This window comes from Strix aluco, chromosome 2, assembly GCF_031877795.1.
Source record: "Strix aluco isolate bStrAlu1 chromosome 2, bStrAlu1.hap1, whole genome shotgun sequence".
Taxonomy (NCBI): domain Eukaryota; kingdom Metazoa; phylum Chordata; class Aves; order Strigiformes; family Strigidae; genus Strix; species Strix aluco.
The window spans coordinates 37,702,673-37,716,770 of NC_133932.1; the positions used below are offsets into that span (position 1 = coordinate 37,702,673).

At 40.1% G+C, this 14,098-nt stretch overlaps 1 protein-coding gene across 1 annotated transcript in view; it reads left to right on the forward strand.

Annotated features, from left to right (window-relative positions):
- The window catches only part of PCP4 (Purkinje cell protein 4), a 50,791-nt gene extending 37,523 nt beyond the window's left edge, over positions 1-13,268 (forward strand). Inside the window, exon 3 of the mRNA XM_074814394.1 lies at positions 12,913-13,268. Within this exon, the coding sequence (XP_074670495.1) occupies positions 12,913-13,040 (128 nt within the window). The 3' untranslated portion in view covers positions 13,041-13,268. The remainder of the gene's footprint in view (positions 1-12,912) is intronic.
- The last annotated feature ends 830 nt before the right edge of the window (positions 13,269-14,098 follow it).

The window sequence follows — 14,098 nt, forward strand, 5'->3', positions numbered from 1 at the left end:
AACCTTAGCACCAGTTTCTGCTCTAGAGGAGGGGAAAGAAAAAACGATCACAAGGATATATGGGTGGGGTTGTATTTCTTCCATTAAGGAATGCTGAAGCAGTAACTTGTGTGCTTTGACATTTAATGAACGTGTGTGCATATTGCCCTGTAAAATTGTAATTCTCTATTAAGTGCACATCGGCTAAGATTTCAGTGCAGAAGCCATGCCTCCTCCTTACCCACCAGTGATGCACAGGACCCAGGAAGGAAGGGGAGGGCATTCATGTTGGGGAACTGTACAACGAGGTGGTCACTATGTTTTTCTGTGCATTTCATGCAGACTATAATCTCATGTCAGTGGGGGCCTTCCTTGGCTTGGATCAGCAATGAGAAGCACAGCTAGCAATACCTTTTAAAAGGTACTTGTCTCCTCCAGCACATCCAGTACATCTGACTCACCCATTTTATTTCTTCTCCTTTATGTAGTCTTAGTCTTGCAGGCAAGTAATGGCTACCTTTGACACATGCTAGGTGTAACAAGGTTCCTTTGAGCATCTCCACTCTTCAGCAGAATGTCACCAGCCATCACCTGGCTCATTATTAGCTAAATAGCAGAGTAGAGATTCTGTGTTTGCAGTAGCTTGCACATTCAATTATAGTTCTCACAGCAACTGTCATTTGCCTACTTGTTCATATGAAGCATTTGTTGTGCTGTGTTAACTGTAATCCCTTATTAGGGAAATATAAGAAGTCTTACTGGTGTACACTTAAAATAAAGGTTTTTGAGCATGAAATAGTCTCTCTGTAGCAAGCAGGCACACATACATGCATAAAAATTCAGTATCCTTGAAATAAACTGAAAGGATAGCAAGAGGTGCTGTTACAGGTTTTTTGTCTGTTCAACTATATATCTATAAAAAAAGAAATGTATGCAGACTGTTCAGTCAGCTCCTGAGGGAACATGAGAGAATCCAGATCAGCTGCACAACTGGCAGCTTCACTGGCAATCTCAGCAGAGGGAACAAATGTTCATTTTGACCCTCTGTTGAAAGTGAGCTGTTCTCTCCTTGCTAGCTATGGGATGGAGGCATACAGAGTAGTGTGAGAAGGTGTGCCTCTTTTATTTTCTTCCTTTCTGAAACAAATACATTTTCTCAGCTGTTACAGTTTCAGTGTAGTACATTTCATAAGGGCTAAATAATTTATTTGATGAAAAAGAATTTCACATGAAATAGCAGATAAGTGTGATCATATGAAATTCTGCAATCTGTAGTTCAGGCACCACTCAGGGTCAGGGAATGTTACTCATTTGACTAAATATCAATATCTACATCTGAACTAGTCAACCTGAGCTCCCTTTATAGCAAATAGAGAACTAGCCAATACAGGAAGGGGATTCAAGGGTGAGATTCATGCTATTGTAAAATGTCTACCTAGTAGGTCTGATGAATTGTACCTTCAGAGTGCCTATTTTTCTCTGTTGGATGGTAGGTTTCTTTCTAAAGCAAGCTGCTGCTGAGCTCTGATGTAAATACCTGCAAGTTAGGTTAGGTGAATTTTGCTCAGAAGTTGGACAGAGCTTTATATCTAGAATCCAGTTTTTAAATGTTCGGCCTAATGAGCTTCTGCACAACATGTAACATGGCCCTCCAAATGGCTGTTGGGTGAGACAGCCTGGAATACACTGACAACACCCTCCAGCATATAATTCCTTTCAGAGCCGTGTTGCCACAGGATCTTAATTTATTTCCCTCTTATTTCTATTTCATTGTTATCATGCATTCTCCTGAGGTGCCTTTCTTGCTAAGGAAGTTAAGCAAACCAGCCTGCAGGGGAAATAAACATATAGTGTGGCTTTTTGTGTTCAATGGAGACTGTTCAGATAACACCCCAAGCAAAAGAAAACAGTGGAAATTTCCTAGAACCCTCCTGCAACAGAATTTCTTTGCTGTGTGGTAGAAAACTACAGCTGGGTGACTGCTTTCAGGAGTCAGAGATGTTAAAATTTTGTACCTTTTTTGAGAGAATTTCACTATACAGAACATTCAGTAAGACCACTGGCCAGACTGCATCAATCCAGTACTGCATCTGCTTGCACTTGTGGATGCTGGAGCAGAAGTCACAAAGCCAGTTGATGCAGGAGCATGTAAGATCTACTGGCAGGCTAAGACTCATGGTAAATCGATGTCTATCAGAGTATGCTGGTCTTCGCTCAGACTGTGACTGAACTACCTTGGAGCTGCTCCAGAAGCCTAGGTTTCAGATCCATTGCATCTCTGGGCCTCTACTGATGGGATGCGTTTGGTTTTGTGGAGGGGTGGCAAAATTTATTTTGCCAAATACACTCCCAAAAAAATCTCTTGGAGCATGATTGTTCAACTCAGCCTGTGGGCTGGATCTGGTACCCCGTGACAATTTTCTTCTGTCTCCAAAGGACTCCAGATGCTTCCTTGGGCATTTTTAACCTTACAAGCTCCACTGCTATCTGCAAGACTGAGAATAGCCCAGCTGCCTCCACAAGCACCCCCAAGCTGGGCTATAGTGTAAGATGTTAAAAAACCATGGTACATACCTGTATTAAAACAATGGCTTTTTCATGATGGGATTGTGCCAAAGTAATTATCCTATTACCAGCACAGAACAGTGCCCATATTCATGCAAATAAAAGTTGCAGTGTTTGGACATAATTTAAGTTGTTCCTTGCATTTAATTTATGGTAAAGTAAATGCTTCTTACAGATAATCTTATTTACAAGGCGTTTTTTGATACCACGTTGTAAGGCATAGCAGGTACTGAAATTACTCTTTTGCTTAAGAGTGTAATGTTGAATAGCAAAGCTCAGTTCCTATACCTTATACTGTCCACTGCCGAGTGTGTGGTTAAATACTTTGTAATTAAAACCAGGTTATGGATTTTACAAGAGGAGAATATCTTCTTGCTGTGACTTTCTAAGCGCTCACATAACAGTTTTTATTAAAGTTACTATGAAAACTTAAAATAGTGCTCTCATTAGTTGCTAACAGAGATCTGCCAGTATACAATGATGCCTAGAAGCTGCCCTTATTTTCCATTTTGAAGATGAGCAGGGCAAAATCTCAGTCTTCATATTCTTAATTTTGTGTGTCAAGAGAAACACTTTCTGACACCATACCACAATTCTTTTGATTGACTCCTCTCCTTTTTCTGATTGACAGGTTTTCCTCTGTAACCTATGCTATCTTCCCCAGCTCATCTCACTTTGGCAGTGCATGAATTTGAGCCCCCTTTTCTGCTACTTCTATGTGGCATATTGTGATCACTGCCATTTCTCTGAGCTTATTCCCTAGCTACTCTTAGGAACTGCAAATGTGGAGGGGGGGAGCGTTCCTGGAAAGCAAAGCCGTTGCGTGACACAAGGGAGGCAGTACTGCGTTGGAAGATGAACACCTCTCTCTCACATTTTCCTTGCAAGGGCTCTCAGGTACTGTTGGTCATCACACAATTAATAGCAAGTGCCAACTCATTTTGAGTCAGTTCTCTCGCAGTCTAGAGCTACAGAGTGTTTTGAAGTGCTGAAGGCTACATCTCTATTAGAAAATAAAATGTGCTAGAGCTTCTTCTCTGACTTTGATGTAAAGTGGCACAGCATGGCTAAACTCTCTTTCCCTCAAAAACCCAGGGTGTTCTCATTCACCCTGCCTGCAAGGTAGGGTCCTGGCTATGTTATGCGGCCACAGTAGCCAGGCAGTGCCTGGCAAAGGGCTAGGTGAAACAGTGCAGCCATGCCAGTGGCTCCACTATTACATGCTCTAGAGAAGCTGTGGATGGCGCCTGAGTCATACCGTGGCCTTGGGTACTGTCCTGGTGTAGCCATAGCCTAGGAGGTAGCCTTGAGGAAGTTCTCCTGTTGTTATTTTGAACTTGATTGCTGAAGACGCTCTTGCAAAGGTCATAGTACTGAGGGGCGGTGGAAGGGGGAGAATTTATTGTTCTGCATTTGTAACCACATTAGGGTTCCCATCTACGGCTTGGAGTGCCTGAATGCTACCATAATAGGAAAGTAACTGATCATATATTAATCAAGGAGTTGACTAGTGAGTCAAGACAGTGGCTTGCTTCACGCACGGCTGAAATGCAGCTCGTACCATAGTTTAGCTGTTTAAAGGCACAGTGTTTACTGAGGAAGTGAGAACTGGAAATTGCACAGGAAATTAAAAACACATCATATTGATTCCTATTTAAAACTTGGCTGTGACATTGGAGATCACATGCATGCAGCTGCAGAAAGAGACTCCATAACTTTGGACTGAATTTGTGAGGAGGATCATGGCACTGTCTCCTGGAGGAGAGGATTTAGGACTGTATTATCCCTGCTGGTGGGGCACTGGTCTGCAGAGACAGAGCGACCTGACTGTGCCAGCTCTTGATCCCCAGCACCATTTCCTTTTAGGTCCCAGAGGCTTCCATTTTTTTGCCAGTCAGTCTAGCACTCCTCAGGTGCAGCTTTAGCTAGTAAGAGATGAAATTACACAGCTGATGGCCATTTTAATTTGCTATGTTCCTTGTTAAACTTCCACAAAGTTTGATCTCCACATGGGGATGTGAATTATGGCCTCTAGTTTTGTGCCCAGAATACCTCATAGATACCCATTAACATGTAAGTCTATGCAGCACTTATACATTTATAAGCCATTTTAAAAGTCTGTAAGTGATACATTAATTATTTTGGAGATTAGGAATGATTGCTTAAATTATATTAGCATTTAAAGAAAAATAATATTTGCCTCTATTAATTGTTGAGCAAAATCAATTCATCTGTAGCTGGCTACGAATTAGTTGAAAATACAATTTTTGTAAACTGAATTTTATTACTATTCTTTTCTGTTTCATTATACGTTATCCCAATATACATAGTTTTGTGCTTCTTTGTTTATCTTATGTCAGAAATAGTATTGCTGCTCTCCAATGTTATTACAACTAGGAAAAAAAAAAAGATGAATTAGAAACTTCAAAAGCCTCATGCTGAAATAACATTTTTAAAATTGTATAAGAACAACTGCTATTTTCTACAGCAAAACTATTTTTTCAAATTTGAGATAACACTGCATTACAAAAGTAAAGGTCAATTTGAAGAAGAAAGTATTCTGGTTGCCTAATGAAGTTGTCTTCTTTATACCAAACTATAATTTACAGTCTAATAGGAAGATGTTAATTCTTTCCTGGTTTGCTTTGAGTGATACTAAGGGGCCGGTTGGTGTGGTTCAGATAAGAATAGCTGTTACATTTAATCTGATCACTAATAATAACCTTTATTTCCCTTCACACTGTGTTTTTGAAGTCACAGGAGACTACTGAGCTCCAGGGTTTGTTCTTCAGTTTCAGAGATGGTTGCTGTGTGGACATTGCACTTCTCCAGCACCTACCATCTTCAAATAACTGACCGTGGAAAATGAACAACCTTACATAAACCCATAACCTCCCCCACCGTTGAGTGTCTACCTATTGACACTCAAACAGAACAGGCAGCCTATGAATTTGAAAGGTGGCCCTTAAATGTCTGAGTTCATTATGGAGTGAAGAAACAAGAACAAATGTAGTGAAGTAGTCCTTGTCACAAAATGAGTATCTCACCCTGCAGCATTTTTAATGAGTAGGAAGGAAAATGATTGGTTTATTCCTGAGCTAATTAGAGAAAAACTCTGCCCGTAAAAGTGAAGTAGTTGGATTTTCTATATAACAGTCAGATAGTGATAACCCATTGTGCAGATATGGATAGGAAGGGGAAGAAGACAGAATTTCTGTCTTGCATAGTCCCATGGTTGCTGCTCATAGGACTGAAGGGATTGTGCCTCTTGTGTCTGAGTAGGCGATGGGGCCACAAGACTGTCACACTGAGGTAATTCCACAAAGGCCTGGTACTGCGTTAGCATTATGCTAGCGCGTTGGTAAAGCAAGTAATTACAAGACTTCCAGGGATTCAGGTCTTTTGCAGATGACCACCAACCTGGAGATTAGCCAGTAATATCACAAAAGCCAATGGCTTTAAATGACTCTATCAATCTAGGAAAGTTAGACCAAAATTTCATACAATTTTGTGTTGTGGCATCAGGAACATGCATGTAAAAAAAGTAATCTCCAAGAGGTTTGTGCCTAGACAGTAAGTCAGGAGGCAGACAGAGCTAACAGAAAGGCCAATAACACCCTGATGCAGTAAGGGCAATCTAGGCAATGAGAATATTGCATCACACCAGCAGTATCATGGAGGTCCATCCCTCAACATGTATAGTTACCATGCTAATGAGCTTTCATCAGCCCACTGGGCTATAACAAGCAGGCTACTCATACAAATAATTCTCTCTGGATCATCCCATCACTGGAGGGGTGCTGAGGCAAAGTCCTCACAACAGCCTGTCTCCCCAGACCACAGCTGCAAGCTGTATACACTAAGCTAGTGAGGTCGCAAAACCAGTGCAATGCTCAAGGCCCTGGGACATGTTTGTTCCTGATACCACAGAAAGCAATAAGCTGGAGCTGCTGAGCTGATGATCTCAGAGAGGCCTCTACTTGGCATTTTATTCAGCAAAAAAAAGTCTGGGAAATAAATAAGAGAAGGCAAGGTTAGATCAAGGCTCTCTTCTGCATGTCAGTACTACCCTCCTTTCTTCTCTTGGGCTTGGGCAATGTCCGCTCCCCCAACATTGCCATCTTTTCAGCTGCCCTGTGAAGTAAGAGTCTGGTGGGGAGCAGCAGGGTGACCAAAACAAAGGGTCAGAGCCAGCCTCCTGGGTAATGTGGCCCTGGCGCTTTTATTGAGAAGCAGACTGTTGCCTTTCTTCAGCCATAAGGTCAGTTATGGTGTTATTTTTCCTCATCTTGCACAGAAGGAAAAGGCTAGGTTGACTCCCATAGAAGAAGATGGGACCTGTCTTTTACTTCCTCACACCTCAGTTGAATACAGAAGGGGAAGAATGGCCACATCAACTCTTGGCTTTCAAAACTGGTACTTGTAAGGAGTTAAATCTGGCCTCCATACATCTAAGCACCCGTACATTTTCTCTAGCTGTCTGGTTGCTTTGTGGAGTCTAGTCTGATAAAATGACTCTTCCCATCACATAAAGATAATGCTCCACATGAATGTCAACATCCGTGAGATTCCTGCCCATTTTGGTCCTCTTTAATTAGGGACTGTTCTGCCTCATTGGACAGACTGGTGTAATAGCTTGGGATCAGAGTAGCATAAAGATTGTCACAGCTTGAATAATCTTTTGAGCAGTGGGAGGTAATGATCCTGCCTGAGGCAAAATACCGCTTCAGGCATGTTATGGGGCACTGTGATTCTGTCCCACACTTCATTTAGTCTTTTTGCAAATGCTGTGGTTTAGCCCCTGAAAAATGCAGTATTTTTATGAGTATATTCCATCTTCAGTACAGTCCCGTAATTCCTGTTGGATGTGGGCCGGGTGAGCAGGGGCGGAGGATAGCACTTAAGACATGAAATGCCAGTTAGAGGCTCCAGCCCATGCAATTTTTCATGCTGAATGTTTTTCCAGAAGGTGACAAGCAATCTCTATTTCATGTGGAGGATGGAGAAATTCTGAGAATAAAGAGTGAGTTCTCTTTTCCCCCAAGGCCATCCCTCCAGCTTTTGCCCTTCCATGAACACTTTTAGGAAAGACCAGTCTGTTCAGCCTGTGTTCAGAGGTCACAAAAGACTGCTTTAGGCTTTTGTCCCAAGTGGAATAAGCAGTGTTTTCTTTTTCCAGTGTTGTCACAATTTATTTTACTTTATAGTTGAAGAGTAAATGAAAGAAATAGCTGAAGGCATATTTGTGAATAATTACACTTGCACCACATTTCTTGAGAGTTTGCTGGGTAAGATTTGTGTGTAAGATTTGATTGTTTTCCTTGTTACTGACAGCTTCATTATCCATCCAGCATTTGCAATGGATTACAAGGCACTGTAGCAGGTTATGGAGACAGCATTCTAATGTTTCATCTGGAAATGGAATAAATAGATCTTTTTCAATTGCAACGATGTGAAATGAGCTTTCAGCATATTAGATTTGGAAAACAGCTAATTAGATGTTGTTTCAGGCTCTCCTGCTGGGATGACTATTGTATATACTGAAGTAAAATCTGCACCCTGCAAGTTGTCTCAGTCTTTAGTCCTGCAAAGTAGCCTGTAGCACCAGACAGGCTGATCAACAGTTGATGTGCTCCAAGGAGTTTGTTCCACCACAAGTCATATTTGCCTGAATTGACATATGGCCAGAGTCAGTCCACACATGATTTTGAAAAACTCATCAGATACTAAACTTCTGCTATGGCCAACCCATCACTGTTGGTGGTGATCAGAACCCAGCACAGACATGTACTGACTCCTCCAGCTTGTCATGGCATGTTCAGAAGAAGAGTGGGAGTCATTATCTAGGAAAGGGAATTTGGACTAAGTATGAAGAAATCTTACAGGGAAAGCCTTGAAATAACTGAGTGGAGTGAGAAAGGTTAGGGGGTTTATTTTTTATGGTGTTAATGAAGCTAAATCCCCTCAAAAAGCAGAAGGCGCAGGCCAGTGCTTATCAACCCTTTTTGATTTCTGAATCCCTCAAAATCACAAGTAGCTTGTGAATTGAAGGGTACTGACAACAATCTTGTTCCTCCTAGTTTCTTCATATGGACCTGTGGTAGTCCAGGGATCCTCAGATATCCATGTGGAAGAAATCTGCTCGTAGTCTAGAAAGTGTGCATATCGACAAAAGTGTGTGTGTGTGTGTGTGACAGGATGGGGAGGGAATCCAGATCTACCTTTATTGCTACATAAAGATAGCTTAGAAAAAGGTGGCTTGTTATCAGACAATGGTTGGCCCTCACTGGTAGGAATGAAGAAAGCAAGTTCGAGAGTAAAGCCTCTGCAAGTGCTTATCTATGCTCTGGCCTGCTGAGAGTGAAAATTTCCTGGCTTTTCAGACCACTTCCAAGCTAGTGATCCCTTGTGAAGGGAGAGCTAGGAGTGGGAGACAGTGAAAGCAGGAGGGACATTTCTATGGGCTTGCTTTCAGTTCTCTGCATAAATTTCATGATTTGAGCATTCAAACTTAATAGCCTGCATGTTTAAGATATAGCAACAACTACTGACAGGTAAAAGCTCGTGTGGCATAGGTGCGTAGATAGTAGGAAGGGTGCAAAAAGGCTTTTAGTCACTCATCTTGGTGCAGTAAGGTCATCTCTAGTCTGTGCAGATCCCGAGCCCAGGCTGGGTTTTCACTGTAATTAAGTGGGTCAGTTGTTAATTCACAGAATCGTAGAATGGTTTGGGTTGGAAGGAACCTTAAAGATCACCTAGTTCCAACTCCCCTGCCATGGGGGTGTGTGTGTGTGTGTGTTAGAACTCATGCTCTTAACTCCTAACTAACCAGTGAAACAAAAACAGTGTAGTTAGTGGGGTGTGATATATTTTAAATCATTAGGCTACTTTTAGTAAAGCAATTCAAGGTAAAAACTAAACTCTTTTTCTCTTAGCATAGAAAAAGCCAAAGAAGGCACACCACTTAATTCTCTCTTCAGATTGACACTCCATCTGTTAAAGTATCTGTGTTGTGACAGTCATCAATAGAAAATGTTTTGGGGAGAACTCCAAGAAAATCCACTCCCAAAGTTTAGGAAATACCCCATCCAGCTCTTTTTAGTTTAACACAGGACTTAAAACTCATTAAGCAAATATGGCTGTGTATTTCTATATATATTCACTGTATATTCAAGTGTGGATATACCATACATGTATATAGAAAGAGAAGGGGAGAAAGAAAACACAGGTATGTCATATACATTATATATAGATGGTATACATGTTGTTTTATAATGTACATTATGCATATATGTGTAATCAGCATATAAATATTTCTATACCATCTGTAAGCTAACAATTAATTTATTCATTACCCACTAAATGTCTTGACCCTTTTGAACACTTATAATTTCTTAATCTACAAGTCTAAGTCATGGCTGAAAACTTCCTACCATTTCTCCTTAGGCATGGGAAAAAGTGAAATACAGAAAGAGTTCATAAGGAATTTTGGTTTTGTTTTCAACGAGAATGAGTCAAAAAATAAAAGGAAGTCAGGTAGATTTTAAGATATGGTAAATTATTGTAGATCTTCATGTATGGTAAGTTATTGTAGTACAATTGATTTTAAGGCAGTGACGATGATTCACATCAAGTAAAGATTAACTGGCCTGGAAATTCTAGAGAAAAATTATATTAAATGCTCGCTTTTCTTAAGTCTATTAAATCTTAATGTAAGATTTCTGAGTCACTACTGCAGGTTAAATACTGCTAAGACTCGGTTGTAATAGGAAATGAGTTGTACAAGCCAGAGTTCATCAAGAGGTATGAAACCAGTTGTGTCTACTTATCCATCCATCTGGCTTTCCCTATTGGCATTTCCAAGGGAGAGTAATTTATATACAGAAAAGCTAAAATTGATGCATAAACTCCACTTTTGTTTTCTACTGCTAAGACTGACAGCTGAGTGGCTAGGGAGGATCCTAAAACTCAGAATGTTACAACAAAAATGAAAATCATCAAGCAATGAGAAGACATTAGTCTCATCAATTTCAAAGCTGATTAAATGCTTATTACAAGTATAAACATTTTGATAAAATATTTCTCCATAAGAAATAAGAGTATTTCTCCGTAGGTGATACTCTTCTCTTTAGAATAAGTTAATAGGACCCTATTAATAGAGGAGAGATTCTGACACAGGGACAAGGTAACCAGTTTTTATTTTCCTATTACTGATATCACAAAGTGGTTGCTTATAGAGCTAGCTGATCAAGCTCTCAAAAATGTCAAATGAAAAGTCTATATTTACATGTTCTGTCTGAAAATTCTTAGTTTTTTACAGGATGATTTAAAATTCTTTTTTGGTTTGTTTCCATATAAAATGTTGTGAACTCTTGTCTTAGTTCCCTTTAATCCATAAATACCAAATCAAAACCAAGCCCCCTAAATACCAACAAAATATAGTAAGTCATTGTGAAGATAATAATTCCTTTTGAAATTTGATTAAAAAAAATAATGTCCATTTCTCTGCTGTATACACAGAAATGTGGAGAAGATGGTATCTGGCAATAGGAAAATTTTCACAAAGTGTTGTTGTGTTATAGTTACTAGTTTAGGAACTGGTACCGAAATGTCTGTTTCTTTAACAAGCCACTCTAAATTTCAGAATATAACATGGCTTTAATGGGAGAGTTCAGTTTTCTCCTTGGCAGTGTCAACAACTTGTGAGCATAAGGAAGTCACTTCCAACCTTCACCTCCCCTTCTCCATGAAAAATAAGGCAATAATTGTATTTCTGTACTTAAGGTGGTTGTGTTGCTTCAATAGTTACACAAACTGTGCAGATTCTTGCAGATTTAATGGCTGTGGAAGTGTGATGTAATGTTAGTATGATTCATTTTCTTCCATAAATTTTCTTTTTGACAACCTAAATTTTCATTATACTGTATAATCAAAGTTTTAGTAAGCTCTCAAGCTATTCTTCCCCTCCAGAAATTCTCTTTCTTCTTACATTTTCATCTTCTTAAATGTTCTTCTAAGTAAAACAAAATATTAAGTGAACATTTCTTTTATGTTAACATAGCTGCATTTATTTGGTTATTGTAGTTAAAATAAAATCAGTGTGGAATATGTCAAAACCTTCCCTTTAAATATTTGCCCAGTTTAGAGTGGATTCTGGTCATAGAAAATGGACACAAAGATTGAGTTCTGAATAAGAACAAGAAGTAAAGGCAAGAAATATGAAGATTCATGCTAAAATCATGAAATGGTGTCCCTGTTTTCTAGTGGGAAGGAGAGACAGAGTGGGGAATAAGTTTCTTTTCATTTTAGTACTACATTGAAAGTGTTTCCCTTGAAGTGCATTAACAGTACTTGGGGATGAGCATCCCAGAGGTATTAACCTCAAGAATACAAACCAAAGTGGTTCAAAATGAGTGAATCCTCACAGCTGTTTTAAGTAGAGCTGTCTGCAGACTCCTGGCATGACATTCACTGCAAGGACTGGGACACAACAATTATGTAAGTGAGTTTAACAAACAAGTTTGAGAGGAGAAACAGTGTTACGACGAGGTCAGTGGAGTGAATGTGTGTTCTCACTTTGTTAGTCCAGGCAGATTAGGTTTATTTTTGCAAAGATGGCAGGAGTTTTCGCAGGGCTGCACTTTTAATATGTAGGTGGATGAAGCAAAATCCAGCAAAGTCAGCTGGGTTGTCCACATGGAGGCTGAATGCAGTTGAACAAAAAGCTGAGGACTGGGAATTAAAGAAAGGCAAAGAGCCAAGGATTAAGGCTGAAGGGCAACAAGAGCGCCCAGAGAGAAGTGAGAGAAGCAGCACAGTGGCAGAAAGATTGAGCATAAATGATTCAAAGGGGAAGAGCAGTACATGTTGAAAGACATGAGGAAGTGAAAAGGTTGGAAATTTGCCTTAGGAAGTATTATCTCTTCCTCTAATGCAGGGTGATAAGAACAGGGTCTTAATCCCTACTTTAAAATATTTTAAGGTGCCTTTGTTTTAGCGTAAACATGGTGATATGAATAATTTCTAGCTACAGGGTGTCACAGGAGGGTCCCTCTGCCCCACACTGTTAGCTCCTGGGGTGGGAGAGGACTTGCTCAAATGTCAGACTGATGCTTGGTGACTGCCGAGCACCATTTGGATGTTGCTTCTCAGTGCCTGGCTACCAAGAGGCTGTTACGGACTGCTGCTGGGAAGGGGTGGGGGATTTGCTGTTTGCTGAAACTGGTCCCAGTTTTTTTTCTGAATATGCTCCCCATCATTACAGTTGTGTCTGTGAAGGGAGGAGGGGAAGGTTTTTCACCGGTGCTGTCCAGTGGTTATTGCTGTTTGAAAAAACTATTGATGTTTTGTTTTGTTTTCTTCGAGCAGATGGGCAGAAGAAGGTTCAAGAGGAATTTGACATAGACATGGATGCGCCAGAGACAGAGAGGGCGGCTGTGGCGATACAGTCCCAGTTCAGAAAATTCCAGAAGAAAAAAGCGGGGTCCCAGTCTTAGTAGCTACCTCACAGCTTAAAACAAAGTAATCCTGAAATGATTTATCAAGAAAATCAGAAATAACGTAAAGATGCATGTACAGAAGTTATCAATATTTAAAAACCCATTGGCAGATAACAAACCATGAGTTTGTGTGTGACTTCATCCCAGATGCTTCACGCCCATTATCCTCTGTAACTCACCATTTTACTTGATGTTGTAATAAAAAGTTAGGGTGAAGTAATTAAAGTGTCTGCTTTCATCTGTCTTTTCATATTAATCCAGCAACCACAGTGTTACAAATGAACCCAGGCCAGATGCCTGTTTTCAGGTAAAGCTTGGAGATGTAACATCTCCGTATGTTACAAGTTTTTGCTGAGGGATGACAGCATGCACCTCAGCCCTGCTTACCTCATTTGGAGAATTCCAGCTGCCAGCTGAATGTGACAATAAAATTGCTTTCTCGTAATGAGCTGAAAGTAAAAAGTTGCAGACAGAAGCTGGCATGAGGGGAAGAGGTGTAGGAACTGGTGAGCAGTTTATTGTTGTCTTGCAGTTATGCCAATAAAGTGGCTTAAGTGGGGAAGTTGTCTCTGTCCTTCCTCTTTGTGTGATAATGTTCAGAAGTACCCAGCTTGGACCACATTGACTCTTATGGAAAAATAATAAAAATCAGACAGAAGATACATAACCCAATTCCAGAAACTTTATGAAGGTTGTTTTTTTTAATCTGTAAAAATAGAAACTGACCCTCCAAACTCTCTTTTTGATGCAGCTTTTTACTCTCTACATAATAAGTAACTATTTCTATGCCATTGCTCTCATTCATATTATTTTCAGTATTTGATGAGTAAATCATAACAGACTCCCCATCTCTATTTGCACTGTTCTGTATTCAACTTTATACGAGCCCCTTACTTTAACACTGTATTAGCCCAGTTTTTGATCATCAAAAAGCAGCCACAAAAATGTCTGTCTTAATTTGGGAAATATTTCTGTTTTCTCCCTGTTGTAAAACAGTAACAGACTAGTTTCAGGCTGGATCTAAGTAGGGATCTCGCCTGGCTTCAGACCTGATC